We start from the raw sequence: 27,174 nt of genomic DNA, 5'->3' as shown, positions 1-27,174 counted from the left end.
TGGTGGTGTGAGCCCAGTCTCAGCGCTTGGACTAAAAGCAGCTCGGAGCTTGTGTGGTTTTGGGCATCCCTGCTCGCAGGGAGCCTCAGCCCCGCGTGGTGCCGGGGCGCTGGGTTTGGGTGCTGGGGCCGTGGTGCTGTGCGGGCAGGAGGGGGCGTCCTGCGCCCGCGGCGCTGCGCTGGGAGCGCGGCCGGCCCCGGCCGAATTGCTTCCTGTGAAAGTGTTATTAAACCATTACTACCTTTCAGGGCATAAAATGAGAAACCTGTCCGGGAATCTGGAACAAAAGCAGCGCGTTTCTCTAAATGGGAGGCCTTAATGAGGCTGGCTGTGCCCCACTGTTTTATGGGAGTTGTTTGGAGGAGGAGGAGGATGTTTCATTTAGCCTGGGAACTTCCGAACTTTGTCTCTTGCTCTTTTGTTTTCCTCCCCTCGAGCCCGAGCTCTGTTTTCGGAGCATAAACCTCGGAGCACGCCCCCTCCATTATATTTTCGTGCGGGCTTTTTCCTGGTCCCGCTGGTGTCAGCTGCGCATTGTTCAGGAGTGTGTGTTTGAAACGGAGCCCGGGCCGGGTGCGGGTGCTGACCTGGGGAGAGCTGCCCGAGGCTGTCCCATGAACTAGAACAGAACGAGCCTTTGTGTTGCAGGGCCGTAAAGGAATAAAGCTCCTCGGGGCAGGCAGTCGAGGCTTTGGGCTTCTAACAAGAGCCGAGTGTTGCTGTTAAGAGCCTTCAGGAGGTTGTTCCTGGCCGTGCGGGTCTGTGGCTTCTCGCTGTGCTGTCCCCCCGGGTTTCGAGAAGCTTCTGCAGCACCCGCTGCAGTCACAGGGTGCTTCTCTCACCGTAAACAGAATTAATTCTTCTCCAAGCCTTGCTGGGAGCGGGTGAGGGTGTTGAGGGTGGCTCTTGTGTCTTTTGCTCTTTTGGAGCTTGTTTCCCATCGTTGCTGAAGGGGCTCAGGAGTGCTGCGGGCGCTCGTTTGGCTAGGAGGAGGAGCAGTGGCTGCGCCTTCACCGCTCTGTGTTTCCTTGTGCACCCTAAACACAGAGGTTTTATGGACCTCGTGCCTCAGCGTTGGTACCTGGGCTCTCAGCCTGCCCCTACAAGGGCTGCTGGTGGTTTGGGAACAGCCCCTCAGCAATTTGGGGGTGGTGGGGACCCAGAGGTGGGTGGCTGGGAGGAGAACCCCGACCCCTCTCCTGCTGAGGCACGAGAGGAAGCCAGCGGGAGCCCTTCTGACCGATCTCTCTCTCTCTCCCCACACCTCTAGGAACACAGAAAAGAAAGTAGTGAAAATAACCTCAGAAATCTCGCAGATGGAGGTAAGGTTCCTTCTGCTGCTCCGTCCTCTTTGCTGTGAGGTGTCAGCTTCTCCGTTCGCTTCCTTCGGAGGCTCTTCCGTGCGTTGCTGGGGCTGTGTCAGCGTTTCCATTGTAACCCTGCTTTTTTTGGCTTGATTTTACATTAACGACCGGTCGCTGGCTGCGGGCTGACCTAGCGGGGTGGCGACCCCGTGGCACGTTCCGTTTTGATGGGGCTTTAAGGAATGCCTCTCTCAATTGCCTGGTCGTGCCCCTTTCCTTGCTGGGGGCTGCCGTTTGCCTGCCACCAGCCACCGCTGACCCTACCTCAATATTTCCAGCTCAGGGATGGGCCGAGTGGCTCCCAGGTGGACTTAGCCCTGTAGTAGCCCCGCAGCATCCCCAGATTTGGATTGTAAAGCCTCGAGCTGCCCCTGTTATTACTCTAGCACATAAATTGTGCTTCCCTTCCTGCTATGGGGAGCATGAAAAGCTCTGCAGCGGGGCTCGCCCCCCTGTGCCACATCCCCATCCCTCAGGGCGATTGCTTCAGCCAGACAAAGCTGCAAAGCTTCGAGGGTGCGGCCGCAGGGCGCAATCAGTCTGGGAGGCACTGGGATGAGCTAACAGATTGGCCTTATCTCCCCCTGGAACTTTGTCACTTAGATTTGCTGGGCTTATTTCAGACAAACACGCTCAGAAGCTGCCGATTCCTCTGGGAGAACTTTGCGAAACTTTGGGTTTCAAGACTCTGATTCTGGTTCCCTAATCCCCCCCCCCACCTTATTTTCCACTCACGCTCCATGAGAAAGAAATCGGTACGAAAACACGATTCTTGTCTCCCTGCTGTTCGCCACGACTTCAGAGCCCTAATCTTCTGTTTGGGACACGGCCATTTCCACAGCAACCAGGGCGATGGCGCAAGCGGAGGATTAGGACCTCAGCTGGAGGAGTAGCGCAGAGAAGTGTGGTACCTGGTGTGAGCTGGACGTGTTGCTGGAGGAGCCGTGTCCCCTGGGGCTCGGGGCTGCCCGTGGCCATAGCTGCGTAAAGCACCAATTAAGCAGACCTGCTGAAATTGCACTCTTGTCCTTTGTTTTTTTTGTTGTTTTTTTCCCCAAATTCCGTGGAACCTATTCACAGGAAAACCACTTTTTTTTGGGGGTTGTGTGGATTGGATAGGTTTCAGCAAAATTATATTCTAGACATTTTTTTGAAGAAAAAAGGGAATTGTTTGCCCATACAGTGCACGATTCAGACCTGTGGCCGGTGACGTTGGCTGCTGCAGTTGTAAGAAGTGTTGGTGGTTTCGTGAAGCAGGGAGACAAATCCCAGGAAGGAGCCCATCGGGGTTAAATGAATGCAAATGTGAGCTCAGCTTGAAAGTCAGGACGTCATCAACCGGGGCACCTCCCTGCCTTGCTTGTGACCTTTAGGATCAGCTTCAGGCAGGGTTTTGGGGTAGGGGGAGCCTTTCTCTGATCCGGGGTGGCCTTTCCAGAGCGGAGAGCCCTTTCAGGAGCTGTTCGAGTCTTCCTTTCGGATGTTTTCAGAGTGTCAGAATGGGGAAATCGGTTTGGAGCTGAGCGCTAACACGTTTTATTTTTCTGTCTGTCTTTTCTCAGTCGAGTAAAAAGTTCTTTGGTACTGGCACCATTAGGAGTGGTGTTCCTAATCCATCTTCTCTAAACATTTATGTTTTGATGCAAATGTTTATTACACTCCTCACTGTGCTTTCGGCTAAAGTAAATGTTTCCGTTCAAATGCTATCTGTTTCTCTAACCTCTAAAGCACCCAACACATTTCTGGGCCCTTGTGTAATAATAAAATGTTAAATATTTCCCTTAAGCTTTTAAGGGGATTTAATGCTCGTTGGTGCAACGCTTGCACTTCTGACACCTCTGAGCTTCTCTTTCTTGAGCAGCGTGCTGTGGTCCAGGCAAGCCTTGCCTGCAGTAGGCTGAATCCTTTCCACAGAGCTGAATTTTGCCTCAAATTGTGCTGCTGATGACAAACTCTGCTTGCAAGCCTGAGCCAACAGCGTGAATAGCAGCGGTCTCTCACGAAAAGCCTTGTGCCAAATAAATAAGGTCCCTGAAAACACCCCCCCTATCTCTGCTCTTAGCATATTTCTTTGGCCTTCTGTGTAGCCAAAGAAATCTTGTTTGCCTCTTTTTTTTGTGAGCCAGCCGAGCTGGTTGTGCCGCCTGCTTGCTCCCTGCCTCCGGGAGGGCCGGCGTGGCCGCTCCCTCTGCAGCGCGTGCCAGGAGCGCTTCTCCCTCGGCCCGACACAAGGGCTTCCCTGGAAGGGGAGCGCTCCCGCCTGCTGCTGGCACGCCGGCCTTCAGCTCGGCTGCAGCCTCGTAGCACCTCCAAAAAGTCATCTGCTGCCCTCAGCTCCACGACCCTGCTCTCCTCCTGTCCTGTCCTGGGAGCGCTCCCTGAGGAAGGGGCAATAAAACCCCTTTTTCTTGTGCAAACAGAGCCCAGAAGTGGAGCTGTTTGCTCTTGCAACCGGCTGCACCTTTTTCTGAGAGGTGCCTTTATTATTTGGGCCGAGCTCGTTAGGACTTGGAGAGCATCCTTTGGTCAAGCATGCATCCAGGAGGTTATGGGGTGGCCTCCTGGATGGCTCGAGGTGCCTGCAGCAGCTCTGCCGTTACCTGCAGGCACAGGAGGAGATTTTTCCCTTCCCAGGCCACACGCTGCTGGCCCAGCAGGGCACGTGGAATTGTTACCCATCTGCTGCCTTGTCCGTGTGCCTCTTCCTGCTTTCTTTCTGTACGCCTCAAATCTTTGCTCTTCTCACTGGGTTCTTTTTTCTCTCCTCCCTCCAGAGGATGCAGAAGAGGGCTGAACGCTTCAACGTGCCCGTGAGCCTGGAGAGCAAGAAGGCAGCGCGTGCAGCTCGGTGAGTCCACACCTCGAGCCTTCCCTGCTTTAGCTTGGGAGGAGACCTCTTGGGACACATCTGGCAGTGGCAGGCTGTGCTGGCGTGATGTGGATGTGGCTTTTAGCGTGAAGGAGGAGGTGGAATTTGCCTCCAGCCTGAACAAACTGGATGGATTTCCTCAAAGGTCTGCGGACACTTGCTGTGACGTGTGTAGAGGTCGTGCTCCTCGTGAGCCAGGAGACACGCGTGTCAAAGCCGGGCTGTGTCTCACTGTGGAGTGCTCAGTACCAGTGAAATTTCTAGTGCTGCTTGAAGTTACGCTGGAGAGACAGGGCAGTGGAAGGCAAAACTGGCTCAGTGCTGATGGTCCAGCTAGTTTTCTGGGCACTGAAGCTGTTTTTCTGAAGTAAGTGAGGAATTGCTGTTCACAGAGTAAATAGAGGAGTTGCTGCAGTAGCTACAGGAGGCAATAATAATTGGATTCCAGTCGCTCTTGTGCACAAACCTGTTTGCCTGAATTACACCTGGGAAAAGTATTTGAAGGGAAAACTGCTTTGTTAAGCTAAGGCTTGACGTGTTAGATACTCGCCTGCCTTACGTGTGCCTGAGTCTGACTAAGCTCTGTTTACTTTCTGCAGGTTTGGTTTGGCCACAGTTTCGACTAAAGGTGAGAAGGTGAACCAGAACTAACTCATGGAGTGACCTCACTGCAAATATTTATTTATTCCTGGGAGAAAAAAAAAAAAGCTAGTGGAGGCTGTTTCACTCTCTGTCCCTGTTCCTGCCCACACCCAGAAGCTCTGAGCAGGGATTGTAGACTCAGGATGAAATGCAGGTGTGGTTTTCTTGGTAGTTCAGACATCTGTCAGCATCTTGTACTCCCAAACCCAACTGGAGGACGCCAGCCAGGTGTGGGGTAACCGTGATCGGGGCGCCAAACGTCCTTGGGCTTCTTTTCAAATGCCAGGTTCACTTGTCAGAGCTTTCTTTGCAAGGTGTGAGGATGGCAGTGGTTCTGTGGGTGGGAAAAACTGACCTGGGGATGAAAAGAATTTGGAGAGCAGAGGTAAAGCTGGGAAAAGCGGGACAGAAATTCTTTAAGAGTCTGTGCCGGGCAGGTGCGTGACTCCTCCACCGCGCCTCTTGTCGGATAGGATGCTGCTCTGGTTGTTTGTTCTCTAACTGGGTTTTCTTTTTTGCTTCCCTCCTCGTTTCAGGCCTCTCTGCAGACAGCAAACCTACGGTAAGACACGCTTCTTGTTCACGGGTTACCACTGCTCAGGCTCCTCACGTGGGTTGTGGTTTGTGCAGAGAAGTTCCCGTCTGCAGGGGTGACCTGAACCATCAAAATGCTCCGAGAACAGCACGGAGCGAGGGGCAGTGGGGAGGCCCACCTGCATGTTGTGCTTCGGGTGGGTTCCCCTCCCGTTGTAGTATTGGGCTGCCTCCTGTGACAGCGTTCTCAGGTGAGCTGATCGCAGAATGTAATGCCAGAAATGTGGGTGGATACTCAATTTTTTTCCCATATGCCTCGTTTTCATTATTTGACTTTGAATTGCTTGAATCCTGCTTCTGGAATGGAAAGTACGAATGACCCGTAGTAAATTACTCCATTTTCAGTGCCAGTGCTGCTTTGCCTGATTTCCAGGTCGAAGCAGGAGGCACTGAAGCGTGCGTGGCTGAGAGCTGTGGTCGCACGGTGCAGCTGGCTTGGTGCTGGCCTAAGGATGAGGGGAGCAGCATTAAGGCACCCCAAGATCTGTCCCGGGGCAGAGTTCTGGGTTTCTCTTGTGCCAGGGGCATAAAAGACTTTGCATGAACATCTGAGGGGCAGAACAGCAGCAGGGCTTCCTCTGCAGAGCTCACGCTGTGGATTTCTCCCTGGAAGTGCCCAGCTGTGCTGCTAGGGACAAGTGCTGTAAGGGCGGTGCTCACTTCTCCAAGAAATTCCAGCGAGGCTGGGTGCTCTGCTGGCAAGCTGCTCGGTCACAGGACCTGCTCAGACGTGACTTCATAGTTTGGGAAGAACGAGGGTGCAGCAAGGATCTCTTAAACCTGCGGCAGCCAGAGAGCAGTGATAATTTCCAGGAGTGTGGGCAAGTCTGCCCGAGAGGTCATTTAATTCTTGTTTGTGTTGGCTGGACTCCCACAGGACAAGTACCAGGTGCAGCAGCTCCTTCAGGAGGGGGCCACCACCCTGGGGTTTATCCTTTTGGGTGTTCTGAGCCACCAGGCCAGCTTTGGGCTGCTGCTGCTACTCGAGTGGTGGTGATTTTAAACCATAAATCGTTTCCTATGTCTTTATAGGTCAACATGGATAAATTAAAGGAAAGGGCTCAGAGATTTGGGTTGAATGTCTCTTCGCTCTCCAAGAAGGTAAGGTGCACTGGCCTCCAGGACACTCCTTGCAGCTCCAGAGGAGCCCAGTGCTCCATCCCATAGCACTCAGTGACGCTCAGAGCCCTCGTGCTGCTTTTACATCTTGTTATTCATGCAGCGGTGTGGGCGCCAGGCCCCGGGGGAGTTCTGTCAGCGGCGCTTCCTTATCTCTTCCTCGGTTTGTTTTGTGTGAGACGTTTTTAACGTGGTTTTGAGGAAGTTATGATGGGTGGATAGAGGCGTTGAATTTTAAAGTTGTTCATCTTAAAGCATGGGAAGCGACGCTGGTGGGCAGGCTGTGAAATTGGTTTGGTTTCGGGCATTTGACTCGCGCTGCGTAAGCGCCCGTTTCTGGTTGGGGTAGGAGCCGAGCCTGTAAAGACCGAGGTAACGAGCTCCACAAAGAGGAGTCCGGAGCTCCCTGGTAGCAAATAACTCTGAGGTACCGATGAGTTGAGCTTTGCAGGGGGGTGAGTTTGGTCTTCAAGCTATTTATTTTGCCAGGGAGAAATCCGTGGGCTCTCCGGTCCTCATGCGTAGCCGGTGGCTGGCAGCAGGGCAGGAGATGGAGCTGCACTTGGCCTCCAGCCCGCGGGGTGGCTTTGGGGTGTGTGTGTGCAGGGAACGCTGTGCTTGGCAGCGTGGTAATGCCCTCCCTGCCTGCACGGCTTCTGTGGCAGGGTGGGGAGAAGCTGAGGGTGTTGTGTTTGGGTGAGACGGAGAAGGATCAATGTGCTCTGAGGTCGACGCAGCATCCCGCGTGCTGCCCGGTCACAAATGGCCTTCTCCTCCGGGCTTTAATGACCCTCGTGCCGCAGCAGTGCTCAGAAATAGCGGGGAGTGAGGAAGGATTGTCCGGTTCTAACAGCTGCCTGGTGTTGGCATGGAGACCTCTCCTCTCCAGCTGGAAAGGGTAAGAGCGAGGGGAGGTTTCTCTTCCCTCCAGCCCTGCGAAATAAGCCCCTCTCCACCTCGGGGGGATGGATTTGACCTTTTTTGCTGCCTGCTTCTCCATCTCTGAGCGTTCTGCTTTATTCTACCGGCCCTGGGAATTCACTGATGTAGAAAATATCTGGCATTGGAGGTCGCTGTTTCCCGCCCCCCCCCCCCCCCCTTCCCTCTCCTGTCCCTTTGGGGGTGGGGGAAGGAGGCCAGTGCATTAACGCTGGGATATGTGGAGCTCAGGGTGAGAGGCTGCTCAAACATCATTAACCCTGTCACTAGGAGCTCCCATTTTTCAGGAGGGATATATGCCTTGTCAATGTTTATGGCTGTGGCCTTCCCGCAGCAGGGTTGTGCGGCTGCAGCTTCGTGCTGCTGGGGCTTGGGGAAGGAGCCGGGTCCCGGAGCTGCCCCGTGGTCCCTGCACATGCCAAAAACCCAAAAAAAAAAAACGCAAAACGTGAGGTCTGAGCTCCCCAAGCAGCTCCCCAACGAGCTCAGCTCGCAGCAGCTCAGCTCCAGCCCCCGGCTGCCCCGCGCTCGGCTTTTTGTGCGCCCCGCGCTCCGCGGAGCAGCGCCCGCCTCGCTGTGCTGTGTCCTTTTTTTTTTCTTTTTTTTTTTTTTTTTGTTTGCTCCACCAGGAAGCCGAGTTCATGGGCTTAGAAGTGGCTTCTCCCACTGAGCGGAACACACTCCTGCATTCCTGGGAGGAATATTATTGGTTACTTTAATTAGCTGGTGGTATTGTGCTTCCCACCTGGGTGTTCTTTATAGCTTTTCATTACGGAGGAGCCTGGCAGTTGCGAATGTTTACATGTGTCTTGGCAGGTTTTTATACCGTGCGTCGCAGCAAAAACTTTACAATAAACCATTGTCTCCACGGAGCCACACTTCATTTCCTATTCAAATTGGTTTGGGGAGGGGTAGGGATGTTGGGGGGGGGAATCGTAGCTAAGGGGGATTTCAGGCCTGCTGTGAGCAGGGAGCAAATACAGAGCTGCGTTAGTGGCTGTGAACTCATCTGTAGCTTTGAACCCCCCTTCCCCCTCCGTTAGCCCTCTAGCGTAGAAATCTTTCAAGTTTAAAATCCTCTTCCTCCCTGCCTGAAGGGGAAAGCAAGACCCGGGTTGCTGAGAGGAGAGCAGGCAGAACAGAAAGCTTGGCTCTGCTCGAGCCGCGGAGGCAGGTGCTCGTTTGTCTCAAGGCAGCACGAGGCCATCAAATTAATTTTTAAAATAAATCAAGCAAGCGTTTATCTCCCCGTAGCACTAACTCTCCCCTCCGAGGCCTCCTGTTCAAGCGCACGCTCTGACCTGAAGCTACCATCCCTTGACTCCTGTTAGTTGTACTTAACCCCCCACACTTGTAAATGTTCCCTCTCTCCGGCAGCTGCTCCCTGTAACACTCCAACTCGCCGCTCCCCAGGGGAGGGTGTTTAGCTGCGTGTTTTATATGCAGGGTTTGATGCTGCAGAGGGAGCTGCCTGCGCCGTGGTCGTGGTTCAGAAGCGTTTCTCCAAGGGGAAGGCTCGCTCTTTATGTATAAAATAGCCTCCTAAGGCTCCCGCTGGGGAAGTGTTGGCACCAAATGGACAGCGAGAGCCCTTGGGATAACATAAAAGCTCTGCTTGCCACCTTAGGATCACATTATCAAATACCTTTCCCAATCTGAGCAGATGACCAAAATAATTGGCTTTTCTATCTCCCCTTTAACGCGGAGGTCTCCAAGTGCCTCGCAAACAATTAGCTGATTAACCCTCCTCGGGTCGGGGCTGCGAGCGCAGAGGTGACGCGGCTGCGCCAAGGTCACTCCAGTCGGGAGTCCCGGTGCACGTCCTCGACGGCGGGCAGACAAAGGCTCCTTGCCTGCAGATCTCCTGCCCCAGGGGACGAGTGCTCACGGTGTCCCCATCCTCGCGGGGGAATTGCCTGATTTTCCCATCCTCTCAGGGGAATCACCCAATTCTCCCGATGCTCTGGGGGAATTGCCCGATTTTTCCCATCGTTGCCTTGGTGGCTTTTCGGGCGGGCTGGTCAGGGGCGGCCACGGGGAGAGTTTCTCTGTTTGCAGCGTGCCTCCTGAGCCGTGTCTCGCCTCGAAGAACTTCTCTGCGCCCAGCTGCAGGTCTCCCATTTCACAGCTGGGGCACCGAGCCTCGGGACGTGTCGCGAGAGCAGTTGGGGTCCTGAGCAGCAGCAGCAGCACCGCGTGCTGAAGTATCCCCCCGATCTAAAGGTGCTGACCCCTGGCTAGGAGGAGTTCATGTTTTAATACGTCTGTCGGTCAGGGTTCTGGATTAATGCTGGCTTAATTCTCGTTAATGAGAGCTTGTTTTACGTGGGGCAGATGAGAACTGCTGCGCTCGCTGCCTGAGATTAGCCGGAGAGAGCTGGCAGGCTGACTGCGTGACGTTGGTGTGGTGGTGGAGCAGAGCAGGGGTCAGTCGACCAGCAGAACGTTTGTGTGTATACAAAATAGCTAAATGAGAGAGAGAAAACAATTGCCTTAATTGTTTGGCTTCCAGCAAGCTTATAATAACGTGCTGAGGAGGAATCCTTTTCCTGGATAATTTTTCTGCCTGCAATCTTTCCAAGCACCCCCTGCCAACCCCGGATGAGAAGCTATTAACCACCAAGGAAGCAAGGAGTGGTGGTGGGGAGAAGTGCTGATGTTGGCAAGGAGGGAGGGGAACGGCCTGGTGGAAGGGGATTGTTCCTAGGACAGATGTGTTGTGCTTCTCAGGCATGCGCCACCACGTATAGCTGGCTTACGTGGCCAGTTTGTGCTCAAGAAACGAGTCTTGCTGTCACTCTGAAGGCAGAGCAGGAGCTCTGCAAGGCCGCGTGTCCCTGCATAATTTTTTTTCCTCGAGCTCCCTACTTCTGCCTGTCGTCACCTCCGTGTCTCCGTTGCTCTCCTCTCTGCTGGGGCACGGAGTGGAGGAGCGCCGTCTCCTCTGGGTTGTAACCCAGGCCCTTCTCTTTCTGGTCTTCATTTTAATTCCTCTTTCCCTCTTACCTTCTGTAAGGTGATTAGAATACATAAAAAGATGGCCCAGAAAAACATCTTCAGCGTGCTGCGACCCCTCGGTGGCCGAGGAGGCCTTGTCCTGAAGTGTCAATTGCTTCATCTGGACATTGCCCCCACGTCCTTCCCCCTCAGGACCACGGTACCAGTCCTGCTGTTGGCATGGGTTTACATAGCACTTGGCACTTCTTTATAATCACAATTTCAAGAAGTTTTTCTCTGCGATAGCATCGCTGTGATGCGTGGAACGGGCAGCACAGCCTGCCAGGTACGGAGGAGCTGGTGTGCCGTGACCGCACTGCGACCGGTGCCACATTCAGGACTCTTTCACATGCCCTCAAATTCCCATGACGTTAAGTTTTTTAAACCTTAATATTTTTAGGTATTTAAAAAAGCCGCTTTAGGTAATTTTTAAAGGATTTTCAATCTCCCTCTGAGTTGGACTAGTGGTAACTAAGGCAGCTGGATTTACACAGGGGGAAGATTAAAAATAGTCCTGGTTTAAAAAGTGAACTGAAAGCAAAGCCCTCTGAAACACCTCACGTGTGGGGTTTTTTTTGCATGTCACAGAAACTTTTCAGCAGTCCTGCAGGAAGTAGAAAGTAGGTCAGAATAAAAGAATGCAGCCAGAGTCGCGCGAATGCGTGGAAGCAAAGTCAGAGAGACCCTGGTACAAAAGTCGTGCGCTAGCGAGCGGCGTCGAAGCTGACGGGCTGGCGTTCTGTAGGGAGACTGTCCAGAAAACTGCTAGCCCGTGCTAATTGCAGGAATGCTCACAGAGGACTTCATCAGCAGGCAGCCCGAGGAAGGCTGAGGTGTTCGGTGCCTCTCTTTGCGTTAGCTTTTGCTAAACAAAGGTGACTGCAGATGGGTAACTGTGTGTTGGAAGGCAAGCCTCGGGCTCCAGAGAGCGGTCTGGGGGCACCCCACCTCAATGCTCTCGCAGGTAACTGCTGGAGGGCTTCCAGCTGCTCCCCGTGAGGATTTCTGGAAATCCTCGAAGGGCTGGTGTTCCTCTGTGTCCTCCGGAGGGCCGGGGCAGGACCCCTGCCCGCTCTGCGCACGCGCGCTCACCGCGTGCAGCCGGCCCCGCCGCCCGCTCCGCTCCTTCCCCCGGCCCCTGCGAAGCGCCCTCGCTGTTTTCCAAGGCAAGCGGCTGAATGCAGCCCTGTTGGTTTAAGATAATGGGAAGTGACAAGGTGAAGAATAGTGCTGGCAGGCACGGGCGTTTTAGCACAAGGGTGCTGCGAGCCCGGCCTCTGCCGCCCCTGCCCCCCTCTGGGGTCGCCCAGGAGGGAGCTGCACCGCTGCCGCCCGCTGCAGGGGGGGGTTGTGCCGCTCCCCTCGCGTCACGGGTGGGCTTTGGGTGGTTTTTAACAGTTCTGTGCCCAGGCAGCCCTCGTGGGCAGCGTGCTGGGCTCAGCGTTGTTGTTTTCCTAATCCCAGCCCTCATCCGCGTGGCCGTCAGTTTTTGGGGGTGAAGGTGCGGGTGGGAGGCTGGCTGGGGGAGCAGAGCTGAAGCCCCCCAAACGTGGGGAGGGAAGGCTCAGTAGGGCCAGCGTCAGCCTTGTTGGTGCGCTTGAAAACGGACCCAAACCTTCACGAGGCTGTAACCCCGTGGAAAAAAACCTCTGAGGTTACAGGGCGATGTAAAGTCTTGGCAGGACTATATGTTGTTGCTTTTGGGGTTTTTCATTGAAGACAGAGCAACCACTTCCCCAGGAGGGGCTTGGTGGTGGTCTTTGCTGGCCCGACGTGCCGTGGCCAAGGGCAGTGCAATAGTCCCCTCTGGGATGAGGGATGAGGCTGTGGCTTCCAGTCCTGCTCCCTGGTGGTCCTGCTGGCGTGGGATGGGATTGTGCAAGGAAGCGGAGGTATCAGCTTTCCTAGAAGGCAAATGGGAACTTCTCTGCAGCCAGCCTTTTCCCTTGCAGCCCCTCAATAACTCTAGACTGTACGCAGGGGAGAAAAACCATCTGGGTTTGTTGCTGGAAGGAAGAATCTCACTGCAATCCTAACCAGCTAGAGGTCATGGAATTGGAGAATGGTTTGGGTTGGAAGGGACCTTAAAGGTCATCTAGAGGTGCGTGCCATGGACCCGAACAGCTCCCATTGCTGCACATGGAGAAAGAAACAGCCTCTTCATCGTGCAAGCAGTGGGGAGAACAAGATCTGAACAACTCAGCCAAGCAGAGAAAATATCCAGAGGTGTTTTCTGGAGAAATGGTGTTTGCGTGTCAGCTGCTTTCACGGAACGTTTGGCAGGCTGCTGGTCATCAGCGTCCGCGTGTTGGAAGATGCCCGGTGCCTTCAAAGGCTCTGCTGTCCCGCTGCTCTTTGCCTTCATCGCTGAGAACAAGCGTGGCCACCCACCACGCCAGCTGACTCTCACCCTGGTTGCTCTCAGGGTGGCCTCCTTGCCTTGGGCTCTGCTTTTCTTTCCTCTTGCCAGCTCGTAGAAACGTCCCGGAGGGCTTTGGAGCTGGCAGATGTGGGTGCTGAGGCTCGCAGCCGCTGGCTGTGTGCAGTTTGATTCCCATGCAGGAGAATAAAGGTGAATTTGGAACACAGTTACTGGGTTGGGACGCCTTCTAAGGGGTTGTCATCCCTTCCGAACAAGGCAAATCTTAAAAGCTTGAGATAAACCCAGGTCTCCTGCCTCCACAGGCGTTTGCTATTTTCGTGGCGTAGTACTCATCGCTCTTCGGCAGGTTTGACTCTCTTCCCGTGGTTGTGACTGAGTCAAGCTACCAGGAAGCAGCAGGTTCACGAGGTGCAAAGCTCGGTCGTGCTACACAAAGTACGAGGAGCCTCGGGAGCGCTGCAGCAAACGGGCAGCCACACTGCCCAGGTGGAAGCTGAACTTCACCGTGCTGTGTTGGCCGTGTGCCTGCAGGCACAGAGCAGTGCAGGAATGCAAAGCTCTGCCCCGGGCAGCTCCAGCAGAGACACTGCTGCCTTCTGGCCACGTCCCTGGAAGCCTGCAGGGAGGTTTTGTGTTCAGCCCGAGGGGCTGAGAGCCCGCCTCATCTTGCAGGACCTGCCTCCAGCTTCCACACCTGCATGGGCAGCAGCAGCACGGGGCTCGTGCACGTTGGGCTCTTCCCCTTCTCCCTCCTTGCTCTGCTCTGGGTTCTGTTCCTTCCCTGCCAGGAGCTTTAATTCTCGGCCTCCCAGCTTTGTTCAGCGGAGGCTTTGCAAGGCGAGGGCAGCGCTGCGCAGACGGCTGACCTTCATTCTGCTGGCACGTCTGCTCTCGCTGTCCTCGTGGATAAACTCCAGCAGGCAGGGCTGGCGCGGCCCCGCAGCGTGGGCAGTGCCCCAGGGAACGCAGGGCACGGGTAAGGGGGCTCAGAGGCTCGGTGCTGCAGGAGGGAGCAGCGGGAGGTGCTGAGCAGAACCACCCCGGAGCCTTCCCCCAGCTCTACACCCGCAGCGCTCCCAGCTTGGTGCAGGGTCTGGGCGCTTTCGCTCTTTCCTCTTTGTGCTGGAAACTTTTGTGGCCGGGCCTGAGAGAGCATCGGGCGCCCTTCTACAGCTGCGAGCTCTGCGGTTTGCATTATCTTCCTGCAGCTCAATAGAAACCCTGGGGTATTTTTAGCCTGAGCCTAGGCAGGGCATGAAACCAGCACCCAAAGCAGCCCCAAACATTGCTTCCAGCGCAACCTTGGCAGCTGCCTGCCCTCCGAGCTCCTTGCCACGCTGCGGGGACGAGCACGAGCGTTGCTCAACCAGCCAGGTCCCGACGGAGGGAAGGCCCTTGTGAAATACCAAACCCAGTGCCTGCAGCACGCGGAGAGCCCCCAGCATCCCTGCAGCCGCCTCTGGCTTCTGCCAGGCTCCAACTTTGCAGTAATTTGGTGTTTACAATCGACCCCTTGCGAAGCGCTCCCCCCACCCCGGCCCTTTACGCGCACTTACACACACCCACGATGTCATTTTAAAAATAAATGACGAGAGAGCTGCGCGAGGTCAGCAGGACTCCTGATCTGGTATTTATCCCTGGTGCCGTTTGAAAAGGATTTGCGTCCCTAACAAACCTTCAGGGAGTGGCGAAGGGCTCGCTCAAAGGGAAGACAATGCTGGGGGGGACTCTCTGACCTCACTCTGTCCAGTCATCTGGTTCTTCATTGGTCCCTGCTGTGAAACAGAACTTAGCTTTTGTCTGTAACACAAATACATCTTTTCCCCACCCCCCCTTTTCCCTTCTATTATGGTTCAATCAATGATGTCATTATGTGTGCCATTCAGCGGCTCTTGAACCATTTGGCTGCAGGAATTTGGAGGAGCAGCCAGGGAAGAATGGCAGAGCCGGCTCCCGCTCCGGCCCTCCACAACCCATTCGAATCGCAGCTAGGGAAACAAAGTCAGGTTTCCCCTTAACCCCTCTTCACGGCCGAGGACAAAAGTAAAAACAGCTTAAAATTAAAAAAAAAAAAAAAAAGCCCTGTGAAATGCACGGGGGAGTGCGTGTGTGCGCTGTGTGTGTGCGGAGGGTGCGAAGGGGGACCGTGAGGAATGTCTCTCGCTGAATTAAACTTCGGGAAGTTCTGCTGAGGATCCCCTCCTCTCCATCTAATCCATTTAATTAAGATAACTCAAGCAGCTCCTTCTGCTCTCGGAAGATTAACGAAGCTCTTTCACCACCGCAGCAGCGCTGGGCCCTGCGGTGACGCTGCGCTGAGCCTTTGGCGGCGGCCGTGGCTTTTGGTGGGGGCGCAGAGCTTCCTCGGAGCAGCACCACAGAAATCCTGCTCAGCACCAGTGGGACACGGTCTTAGGCCCTCCAGCAGCCCAGCTCATCCCGCGGGGCCAAAAGCAGCTTCGTTTTGGAGCGCAGCTGGCTGCGGGTCGGCGTTCTGGGGAATAACTGGGCAGATTTAACAACTCCTAGGGATGGGCTGGAGCCAAATATTTGCGGAGCGGCAGCGCTGTCACCAGATTGCCCTTCGAGCTCTGCTAGAACCTGGAGCTTTCGGCAGTAATGGAGAAACCAAATTAAGTGACCATAAAAGATCAAACGTAAGGTACTTTCCGGGTGCATTTAGCTACCGCCTTTTATCTCCTCTGGCTGCAAGAAGCCTGAAGATGTGGCGCAGGGAAGCGAGGAGCATCCTTGTAGCATGGCTCTAGGAGGTGCTGGGTGGAGGCTGGCAGCCTGCACGCTTCCTTTTCTTAGTTTTCCCCAAAGATCTGTTTCTTTGCCATGGAACTTGGCTGCCCAGGGGAGGTGGCCCCGTTTGGGGCTTTGGCTGCTCTTGGGTCTTTCTGTAGGGATCTTGCTGCCCCAAAATCTCACCTAGCGGTGCCGCACGCCTCCGCAGCGTTTTGTCCTTGCCTCGCCCACAGTCCAGGGAAGTGGGGCCGTGCTGCTCATCCCTGCCTTGGCCACCGACCATGAGGATGCCCCGCACACATCCTGACTGCCCTCCCGCAGCACCTCGGTGTGCCTGCGGGACACAAAGTCACCACAGGTGTGTTGGGAGCCTCTGGGTAGCAGGAGGAAGCTCTTTGGTCTCTCTCCAAACCAGGATCTCGCTTATTACCAACAAATCTTCTCCCCTCGGGGCGAGGAGCGGCAGGCACTCGCCTGGCTTCCCAGCCCTTGGAGCCTGTGTGCAAAGCCTGGAGATAAAATCGCCTTCGCCTCAAAACCAGGCAGCGTTCAGTGGGATCCCCAGGAGCAGGAGCGTGCGCGACTCGCACTGCGCCAGCAGCCACGGCAGGCACACGTGCACCAAGCGTGCGCTGCTTCCACCACCCCCATGGAACTTCCCCTCCTTCTTCTGCCTCGTAAAGCTGACCGTGGTGAGCACCTGGCCATGACGGGAGGCTTTTCGGCTCGCTGGTAGGTCGTGGCGTGCTCGGCGTGGCCCCACCGGGGCGCGTGGGCTCGAGCCCCTGCTTGCCGGGGAAGGGTTAACGCTGCCGTGGGGTGTTGCCGTTTTTGCGCTCGTTGGGTTTGAATAGAATGGATTTTTTTTTTTTTTAAATCTGGGGCTAATGTGCAATTCAAATCGTGTTCAGTCATCGCCCGATTGCTCCTTTTTAATAACAGCTGGACTCTTCGGGGGGAAAACTCTTCTGGGGTGCCGAGCAGCTTTTACCCTGTCCGGCCTCTGCCCTCAGAGCCAGGTGTAAGGCTCCTAAACCTGGGGCCGTGGAGAAGCCTTCCCACGCTGGGGTGAGCGAACTGCAGGACGGAAGAGCCTCTGGAAGTGCCTTATGATATTTCAGATGCCGTTCAGCGGGTGCAAAGAGATGAAAAGCCCCTTCCGAGGCCTTTTGCCTTGTGGTGCACCTGAAGTGTGTCTCCTTCACTTTGCCATGTGGCATTCCTGACATGTTTGTTTCATCTCTGACGTCTAAGTCGAAGAATGCTTTTCAACTCCGGCACTGAAGCGCTGGGAGAGTTGCAGGTGTACTCTTAGCACTTGTCTGTGACTTTTTGTCTTCCTCCCCCGCTGATCCCGTTTGGGGTGAGCATAAACTTCTAACTGTGAGAGCCGCGCTGTCTTGACACAGGAAAACCTCAGAACTGCCGGCTGTTCCAGCTCCTGCCCTCTGCTCAACGCGAGGTGCAGGAAACCACTTCGTTTTCTGCCTCGCCGACCTGTTGGCTGAGCTGGGTGGTGGAAGAAGGGGCCAGGAGCCAGCTCTGCAGCCGCTTGGTGCCCTCAGCTTGGGTAAAGCTGAAAAAGCTGCTGAGAACCAAGGTCGTGCCGTAAGGAAGCCCTCCACCGTGTCGCTCGAGTTTCGTTAGCGTGAATGAGTAAATGGGGACCTCTCCGGTGTACAGCCAGAGCTGGGCACAGCATTTCAAACAACCGATGCCCGTTAATTTTTCCATCTCCTTCTGTTAACAAAGATCTTAGATTTCCGCTCGTTTTTGCACTACACCTGTCCCAGGCAGATACAGAAAGCTTTTTACAGGTGAAGCAAGCCAGAAGATCAAGCTTTACTTTAACTTGAGGTGACGTGGTGGGCTAATTCTGTAATCGAGTTCCAGAAAAGGCAGCAGCAAATGTGTAAAACGTGTAAATCCTCCGAGGCCACTGGGAAGCAGCTACCCTGGATGCTGCCGTGCGTGGAGGAGGAACTTGCAGTCGCCCTCGGCTTGCTGCGAGGCAGTCAGTGGGACGCTTCCGAGTTGTGCTTCTGGCACTGGGGGTTTGGATCTGTTTTCCGTGCAGATAAAGCCGTGCTTAATGATTCTGGCATGCACTGAGGCCCTTGGATCTGCATAAGTGGTGTAATTTTGAACAAGTTGTGATTTTTAGAAATCGTCCCTTCGTGCTGGCAGCATCACGGGTGTCTCCAACATGCTGTTTGTGTAAGGACCTGGATAGGAGCTTGTGTCGGATATTTGAGCCTCGTGGAGTCCTGGTGCTGGCGTTATGTTGGAGAGGGGCTGCGAGTGTCCGTGCTGGTCTCAACGCGTGTCCCACTGCGATGAGCTCCAAACCCTGGCCCCTCTGAAAGCAGTTTCGCAGGTCCGGGTGGGAAGGGCCACCAGCCGTGCGTGGAGCGCTTCTGTATGGGCTCTGGCTTCCCCATCACCTCGTGCCCTGGCTGATGGAGGCTCCAGAAGGACTTGGGAGCGCTCAGATAGAGCCTGCACGGAGAAAGAAGCAGGAGGAATAAATACGTTGAGATGAATTTCAAAAAGGTGGTGGGTGACAGCTGCGCGTCCTAGGATTGGAGTGTTTCTGAGAATAAAACCATCAGTTGCTGTCATTCACCCTCCGGGTATGAAATTGGAAGCCCAGTTACCCTTGAGTGTTTCATAACCTTTACCTTTTGGAGGTCAAGGCCATGTCATCATTAATCTACCATCGCCTGAAAGCCTCGGGGCTCTGCTTTTCATCCTGCCATCCGTCATGCTGCAGCGAGATACAGGAGAGTGACCAGAAGGGCCCGGCTTACACACATGTGGGCACACACCCTGCCTTTCTCTGCGGATGAAAACACCGAGGGCGTGATTACGGAGGAGGCTCGTGTCTCTCTCTCTCTCTCTCTCCCCGCATTTGTGATGAGGACACTCCAGGGTTCATCTGCAGATTCAGAGCGCTTTTCTCCTGGGGCTGCTCTAATCTGCGCAGAGCAAAGCGCTCTGACCGCACAGCGTGAAGCTTGGCCCGGGGGCAGATTTCGCAGCAGCCTGGCTGTTCCGACGTGGTGGTGGTGCACCAAAGGAGTCACCCTGTGCCCCCTTGAAGGAGGTGGTCGCCTTACCTGGTACGTGGCAGGTCCCAAACCACAGCAGCGAGCTGTGGTCACGCCGCGGGGCGGCTGTACATGGACACGTGGAGCATCTCCAGTGCATCCTCACCTTCCCCTTGGTTCCTGCCTGTTCTGAATCTGTGCAGAGCCTCCCGAAGAGGAGTTGGACTTGCTGATCCTTATGGGTCCCTTCCAACTCGGGATATTCCATGAAGAGCCACGCTGGTTCTTCATTTTTCCCCTGCCTAGGTGCTTGCGATGAGCCGGGCGCTGCTCCCGAAGCCTCGTTTCACGGCGCACGCATGGAGCAGCAGCTGTGTGATCTGCGTGCCCGAGCCTGGATGCTGCGAGCGCAGAGGAGGACGTGCTAAGAGACGAAGCGGCCTCGCTGCCCTCATCCCCTGCAGCAGCTCGTGCAGCACAGAGACCAGAGATGCTCCCGGTGAATCATTTATTAGCAGCCCGAATGCCCAAACAGGCGCTGGGGGCCGCGGGCAGCGCTCCCGCTCCTTGCCCTGACCACGAAAGGCAACGAGAAGCTTTGAAGTGATCTGGGATCAACCTTGGCCTGCCCACTAAGAACGAGGCGGGCGCTGGGGCTTTCCCCTCGGGACGAGTTTGGGTCCTGGAGGTGAGTGGAGCAGAAGATCCCAGCGGAGCACCGCTGCCGCGCCACCTCCGCACGGGGCGTTGCTGGCGGCGTGCTGAGCCCGGGGGGCAGAGGGGATCTGAGCGCTCGGGGAGCTTGTGCCATTTTCAAAGGTAACCAGCTGTGCTCTCCCTGCCCCGAGCGCGGATCTGTTCCGCTCGCAGGGCAGCGGTGAGTGCCAGAGCTGCTCCGCGCACCATGGAAACCATGAATTAATGCCTTTTGGCATTAACTCTTCCAGCACCAGCCGCGGCACTTCTGCCTTCTCCCAGGAGAGAGGGAACGGGCCAGTGTTTAAAGGGGTCCAGTGTTTAAACGGATCCTTCCAGCTTTTGGGAACAAGAGACCCGAGCGGCTACAGCTGGGTGCGATGGGTGCTGGCTGGAGCTGTGCCACCCGGGCTGCCCCTGGGACCTTTCATGGGCTCACCGGGGGCTTCTCTGCTCGCCTCGCTTCACCACAGGGCTGCTGCAAGCCCGAGGTGCTTGGAGCAGCACCGAGTCGTGCTTCCTTGCCTCGTGGCCCCGCTTCCTCGCCTCGTGGCCCCGCTTCCTCGCCTCGTGGCCCTGCTTCCTCGCCTCGTGGCCCTGTTTGCTTTGAGGCACTCCCACAGATGGAGCCCACGACCCCAAATGAAAGCCTTGGGGCTGCAGGCAGCGCCGTGCCAGCAGCTCACGGTGCTCACGGGAGCGCTCCCTTGCTCCCCAGCCTCAGGAGAGGTTTTAGCTTCGGTACAATCTTTCTTCCTCTCCTTCCCCCCACCCCCGTTCTTTAGACAAACTACAAAATAACTATCGTGGCGTGAGCGCAGAGAGAACAAGCCTAGAAATAGCAAGGTTAGAAAATAAATCTGACATCCTGCCAGAGAGGTCAGCTTTCCCCGCAGATGCTGGTGCGCCCATTTGCGCGCCGGAGCACGGCCCCGGGGCACTGCCAGGGGTTGATAGATGCGGAGATAGCAGCGTTTTGATAGAGGTAATTTTCCTCAGATGGGTTTCAGCACCCCATGAATCAAAACCTGTCAGCGAGAAGCTAAAGATGGAGTGAAGTTTATTGTACGCGTGTTTGCATCTGACACTGTCGTGCTAGGGGGTCAAGTGAGCGAGATCATTAGGACGGTGTTGATTTAGGGCGACGTTGTGTGCTTTCCCTGCAGGGCACTGGCGGGGGCGGAGGGGCGGGGGTGGCTTACCGAAAAAATAAATGAAACCCTACAGCTCGCTGCGGTCCCTGGGAGCCTCCTTTAAAGACACAGCGCTCGTCTTTGCCGAAGCAGCTTTGGGGCCCGCGGGCACCGGGGGCAATTTTTAGGTCCCCGTTTTGCCATCACCGAGGGCAGGGCCGGAGTTTTTCTTTGTGTGGCCGTGGCGCGTGCTGCGCTGCTCCCGAGAGCAACTTTCTCCCGTGGTGGTGATCCCTCCCCGTGCCCTTTGTTCGCGAGCCTCGCGCCTCGCTGATTTTGGGGCCGCTGCCCCAAGGAGGGCAGGGTGCTGGGTCAGGCACCCCCGGGAGCAGGGGACGGGCGCTCCCCCACAGCCCTGGGGCCGGCCGAGGCAGCGAGCGTGGCCCTCGGTGCTCGGGTGCTGAGGGTCCCGGCGGGGGGACGCAGGTGGGGTTAGAGCCGGAGCTGCCTGCGGGGTAGGCAGGAGGGCAGGTGAGCTGAGGACACCGCCGGCTCAGCGGGACCTGCAGCATCAGCAGCGCTGTTTGGCAAGGACTCAGTTGTTCAAGGAGTGTGCAGGAGGAGGGCAGGGAGCCACTCGGACCATGGCCACTGGTGGCCTCCTGCAGAGCCGGGGCTCCTGAGAGCCTCGGGGTGCCTCGGGGTGCATCGGCCCCGCTGCCAGGGCGGCGCTGGGCTCCTCGGTGTCCCTCGTGTCAGGTGCCGACGTGGGCAGGTCGTTTCCACTCCTCTTTTAGGGGTAAATAACATTTACTGACATCTATCACACCTTTCACATCCCAAAGCTGTACCCAGGACCAAACCTCGCTGCTCGCTGTGCTCCCCCTGCTCTGTAAACGGGTCCAGGTCCGGCTCAGTCCCTCTGCCCTGCAGGGAATCGCAGCTGATCCCGGTGGCGCACTGGGATTTGAGGCAGTTTTTAAAAATTCTCCTTAAAACGACGCCCCTGTGGTCCTCGTTGCGCCCTGTGTGCGTCTCGAGGCCCAGGCGGTGGCGTTGGCAGCCCTCGGTTTGCGAGGAGGGGAAACGGCCGCGGGAGGCCGTGCGCCCACCGGGACGGCGAGGTGTGGGTCGGGGAGCGAGGCTGGGAAATGCACGGAACGGCAGGGAGGGAGGAGGAACTGCAGCAGCAGCACAGCAATCAGCCGGCCTTAGCTGCAGAGACCTGGGAGAGGCCAGAGCGAGGGGATAAATCTACAGAAAATGGATGCGTGGAGGCTTTTAGGGCGTTAGGGCGATGATGGCTTGGGTTATTACCGCTGATGAGGACATCAGCGTGGGTGATGGCAGCAGAGATAAAAAAAAAAAAAAAAAAAAAGCCTCCGGGCTTTTTGGAGAACCTTGAGAAACCAGGGATCGGAAGGCTCTGGGAAATGTCAGTGGGGATTTTGCTCGTTCAGGCTGGAAATAAATTAAATGGGACTTGGGAAGGTGGGGTGAGTGCCGAGCTTCCATCTCCAAATGGAAACGTTTCCAAGAGAAGGGGCATCGAGTGCGGGTGGGAGGTCACCTGCGAAAACCAAAAACCGTCAGCCAGGGGCAGCCCCTGGGGTCTGCCCTGCCCCAGGGCATCGCGCTGGTGCTCAGAGCCCCCACGGCGAGCGCCCTGTGCCGAGGCTGATGGATTTGGCTCAGCCCGGGCATCTCTGTCCTGCTCTGGGCGCAGGGGGAGGAGTCCCATAAACACGGGTACCTCGGGGCCTTGCCAGCAAAATAAATTTCCATCCTTCTTTGTGCCAGAGTGAAGAAGACGAGAAGCTGAAGAAGAGGAAGGAACGGTTCGGCATCGTGACGAGTTCAGCCGGGGCTGGAGCTACAGAGGACACAGAGGTAAAATCCCCCTCCCGAGGGGATGGGCAGCGGCCGCCGCAGGCATCTTGCTGCTCCCCTTCCTCGTGCTCCCCGTGGCCTGGATGCTTCTGGGCCCTCTGCTCGTTGAGAATAAAGCCCCAGAGACCCCGCAGCATAATGAGGACCGAGACCCTGACCCCGTTTCCAGCTTTTCTCCTCCGTGCTTTGTTCCGTCCCCTCGGCGGATCTCTCTTCTGTGCATTTGGCCCATCTTTTAAATTTGTAACCACCTCAGGGCACTTCTGCGCCGTTTTAGGCTTTCACATCGTCCTGAGCCACGCTACACACGAGCTCGTCCTCCTCTGACACGGGGAGCTCCCGGTGAGCTGCGGGGAGCCCCACGTGCAGCTGGGGGCCCGCAGCCGCCCTCCCTAGCGCAGGAATCGAGCTCTGCCCGCTGCTGGGGGCACGGGGGCTCCTCCTGGACGGGGTCCCACTCATTAACAAACGAGCAACGGCTGCGGCAGGACGAGCTGCAGGGGCTCAGGAACCACTCAACCAGGTGGCTGCGGGGTTGGGCACACCAGCAGGGTTTGGTGTGCTCCCCGAGAGTCCAGGTGGGGCTCAGGGGCCTTTTTTGTGCCGTTCGGAGCTCGCTGCCGAGGCGCCGCCCCGCGCCTTCCCAGCCTGCTGCCGAGCATGGGAGAATGAGCCCCCGCGGCCCGCGCGGAGGGGGCGGCTGGGCTGAGGGATTCCATGCTTTTCCGTTAGGTCACTTGGAGATTGTGCCTGGAACAAAAAGGTCTTTTTACTAGTATTGTGTGCACTCAAATGCACCTTTCCCCTGGAGATTCTTGATTAGGGCTTCTGTTGCCCCCAGGCTATTTATCCTGCTAAAAATTAAGATTTATACGCCCCTCGTGTATCGGCTTAAAGGCATATCTGAGAGACGCAATAGTATATTTAATGCGTTTTAGTGTGTCCCTCTCACCTTTTCCATGAATAGGCGAGTGTTAACCCTTTGCCCTTTTACATTTCCCACCTCCCCACTGCCTGGAAGGGTTTCTAGGCCTCTAAAGTAGGCATTGTTCCCAGCTCAACCCTTTTGTAGCGCGTTGCCAGCAAGATGAAGTGACTTCAGCAGCACTGTATCTCAGGCACTGTATATTTCTGCTACTGGATTTGGGGGCTCTCTTTGTCCCAGGGTTCAAATAAAACCTTCACAGCTCCCTGCCAAGCGCGGTACAAAACCTCCCCTCCAACGGGCTTTGTGTCGGCGCGCTCAGGAAGGGGCTGGAGCTGCCGTACCCACGCTGGGCTGGTAGGAAATCCTCCACCAGGTTGGGCGAGACTTTAGAAGAACTCGTTCGCTGGTCTTGAATTTTCTTCTATTTGTTTTTTTTTATTTTTTTATTTTTGCAGGCAAAGAAGAGGAAAAGAGCAGAGCGCTTTGGGATTGTCTGATGCCGGTCCTCCCTAGCTTCCCCCCACTTGCAGTGTGCCTCGAGTGCGTGCATAACTCTTTCTCTTTCCCCCACTTTCTCTCACACTCTGTTCCTCTAGGTTTTAGTGATGAGTAGACAGGGAACCCCCATAGTTGTATGATTGTGCTACTTACTCTCAAGTTACAAAGTTGTTTTTTTTTTTAAAAAAAGAAGTAGGGCAAAAAGAAGGAACTGTTCTTATTGCATTTTGGTAGCCCGAAGCCCTGCAGCCTGGTCCTTCCCCGGCTGTCGCTGGCACGGCTCTAGGTTAAGAATTCACTGGAATTGCTGCTGGAGCAAGGAGTGGTTGGAAGTGTTTGGTGTTTGCTGTCTCGATGCTGCCTCCATCTCTTGGTCCTCTCCTCCTTTACCTTGTGAAAACGGGCCCCGAGGCTCGGCTGTGTCGCGGTTTCTTCCCGGCGGCTGGGACAAGGACGCCTTATCGGGAGAGCACGACGAGGGACGTGGGCTCTGCTCTGCGCCCCGGCAGGTTGCGCGGCAGGGAAGGATTTGGTCTGGTGTTTTCAGGAACAGAGGAGCGGCGCTTTGGTAGCCAGCACATGGGGCAGTTCCGCCTTCCTTTCCCCCTTCCTTCCCAGGGTGAGGCTAGCGGGGATTGTCAGGGCAGGAACTGCCAGTTAACCTTAGATCGAGACCGGTGTCCTAAAACGAGGAGGGAAAGGTAGCAGCGTGCTTGCAAACAGAGCCCGTCCTGACCGCTTCATTTATCCGGCCTTGTTAAGCCCTCTGGGGCTCCTGGTGTTTCACGCACGTTTTCCAGGTCCCGCTAAGGTCAGCGATACATTTCTCTCCTTAAACACAACGCCAGAATCCCTTTGTCCGAGCGTGTTCTCAGGCTGGGTTTCATTTTCTCCTCTCTTTGCTTCAGAGCAGCTGGCGAGCTGGTTGACTCGCACACTTGCTGAAGAAGCCTCGCTCTTCTCCGAGCTGCCGGAGGGCGCGGGAGGGCACCGCTGTTGCCCTGGGACCTGTTCAGGGCTGAAGATCTCTGATCTAACGCAGTTCCTTCTGCGTTAACCGGGGCCGTTGCAGTCAAGTTGTGGGGCAAAACCTTGGCCGGGTCCCACGGAAGGCAGCGCTGCCGCAGCCCGTTCAGCTCACGCTGTTGCTGCGGTGTTTCGGAGGGCACCTCCGTTCCTAGGGGGCTGGAACGAGCAATTCCTCAGGGCGGCTTCCGTGGGCACCCGGTGGTGAAGAGTAGGAGCCCGAGGCCAGTGTCTGTGGGACCGGCAGCGCCGTGGCAGCGGGAGCAGCCGCCCGGTGCCCGTTCTTCCTTCTTTGTACCTAGAGAATTAGTTCCAGTTGCAAGCGTTCGTTCCTGCTACACCTTGAGCAGTGCTTTCCCTCGCACGGATACCTCGGCCCCAGGTATAAGCAGAGGTCCAGGCCTCCGCTTGGGTTTTTGGGTGGGCATTTTGGCCGAAATCCTTCTGTTGTCTGGAGTCTTACTGAAGTTGTAGGATTTTTATTTCTGACTGTAACCTTTTCTGGGAAAGGCGTTTGCGTTGTCCATGCTTGGTCCCTTAAGATGCCAGAGAACAGCGGATGCGTGTACAAACGGAGCTTTCCAGAGGCTTATACCTGATTCTTAATAAGCAATATATAGATATTTTTTAACGTAGAAGTCTTCAAACTGCTTCTGTTCCACTGATGTCTGCAGTCTGACTGCATGTGTGCGCCCTCAGTGACTCTAAGCAATACCTTGGACGTTTGTTTACTTTCCCAAAGGGCAGCTAAAAGCCACGGGGTCCGGGTTTCGTGGTGTCTTGGGTTGTCGATGGCTGAGTGAATCGAAGCTCCCTTGCTCTTTCCCGATTTAATGTAATAACTTTATTCTGTTTTGTTTTGTTTTGTTTTTTTTTATGTCAGATTTTGTAAGATGTATTTTCTATTTGGCTCATGATCCTTCTGCTGGTTATTTGCTTGAGATGTTTTGTAGTGTGCCAGGGCAAACACTGCATTTCGTTCTTGGTTTCATAATAAAACTGCTTCTCCAAGGCAATTCTGGTGTCTGTCGCTTTGACTCGGGGCCGGAGCGTGCTGCAGGGATGGAGCTGCGATGGACGGACGGACGGACAGACGTTGGCACACCACGGCCCTGAAGAAAGCAGCTCCTGCCCCCTGCTCCCGGCCTGCCCCAGCTCCTCGTCCCCTCTCGCCCCCCCAGAGCCACCCTGCTGCTCCGGCCGGGGGCAGGATTTGGGGCTGGCACCCGGTGGTAGCGGAGTCGGAGCCACCGAGGCACGTAAGGACAGCAGGGCCAGAGCTTCCCTTCACTGCTGGTGTGGGTACCGGGAGCCACGGGTGCTCAGAGAGCCGAGGAGGGGCAGGCAGAGCTCTCCTGGCATCCGAGGCTTCGTCACAGCTGCTTCTCCGGGCTTCCAACCTCATCACGCCGAGAACCAAACGCGGGGGTCCCGGTGCCGTCCCCTTCCCAGAGCAGGGACGAGGACCTGGTGCCTGGCCGCATGTCCCACGCCGTCCTTCCCCGCGGCGTGGGGCTGGGTCCAGCTTCTCCCCGTCCCCTCCCCTGGCCGGGGCTGAGCCTCCTGTGGCCGTGGCACCGCAACCCGGTGAGCTCCGTGCGGGGCCGCGTCCCCAGCCCGCTCCCGGGGCCGTGCGCGGGGGCTGTTGGTGGAGGACGCCGCATCTTTCAAAGGCCGGGCTTTCCCCTCCTGGGTGCAGGGGAGAATCGTTCCAATCACACTGTGTTTAAAACACCACCTAATTTATTTTTCCTCTCCAAGCTGGGGGCTGCTCGTGACTAATTTGGGCTGAATAGGCGAAGAAAAAAAGCAGCGGGCACACAATGAGCGGGGGAAAGTGTGGGAAAGCGAGCGAAAGAAAAGGAGGGCCGGGGCTTGCAGCGTGAGAGCTGGTAACGCCGTGCAGTGCCCAAATTCAGCATGAAGTCACTTTTCACAGCAGACGCTTGGGCTGTAAATGCGAGTGGGACTATAGGTCAGGCCTGGGGGGGCCGGGGGCGGGAGCAGCGGTGGGGCTGCGCAGTGTGGGGGCCGCGGAGGAGGTGGGGGCTCGGGGCGCGGGGGGCTCGGTCCCGAGCTGGTGCCAGCGCCCCTTCTCCCCGCGGCGCCCGGCTCTGCTCCCCGCGGCCTCCCTGGGTGGGTTGGAAGCGGCTTTTGTTTAAATTCAGGGAAATGAGGGGACAAAAGAGCGCAGCCTGGCGTGTGCAGGGGCGAGCGGAGGGGCTGCCCCCCACCTGTGCCGCCGTGGGGCCGGTGAGCCCCGGCGTGGGGCTGAGCCTGCGGCCGAGCCTCTCC

General features: G+C 56.2%; 1 protein-coding gene across 2 annotated transcripts in view; it reads left to right on the top strand.

Annotated features, from left to right (window-relative positions):
- Positions 1-25,895, top strand: part of SARNP (SAP domain containing ribonucleoprotein) — a 28,326-nt gene extending 2,431 nt beyond the window's left edge. For both annotated transcript variants that reach the window (XM_068663567.1, XM_068663568.1), the window contains exons 5-11: positions 1,271-1,322; positions 4,139-4,212; positions 4,833-4,861; positions 5,412-5,437; positions 6,502-6,570; positions 22,338-22,427; positions 23,811-25,895. In XM_068663567.1, the coding sequence (XP_068519668.1) occupies positions 1,271-1,322; positions 4,139-4,212; positions 4,833-4,861; positions 5,412-5,437; positions 6,502-6,570; positions 22,338-22,427; positions 23,811-23,852 (382 nt within the window). In that variant the 3' untranslated portion in view covers positions 23,853-25,895. The remainder of the gene's footprint in view (positions 1-1,270; positions 1,323-4,138; positions 4,213-4,832; positions 4,862-5,411; positions 5,438-6,501; positions 6,571-22,337; positions 22,428-23,810) is intronic.
- Positions 25,896-27,174: the final 1,279 nt, after the last annotated feature.

This window comes from Anas acuta, chromosome 29 (assembly GCF_963932015.1).
Source record: "Anas acuta chromosome 29, bAnaAcu1.1, whole genome shotgun sequence".
NCBI lineage: Eukaryota > Metazoa > Chordata > Aves > Anseriformes > Anatidae > Anas > Anas acuta.
The sequence above is the reverse complement of the archived record's forward strand: the minus strand, read 5'-3'. Positions and strand labels throughout refer to the sequence as shown.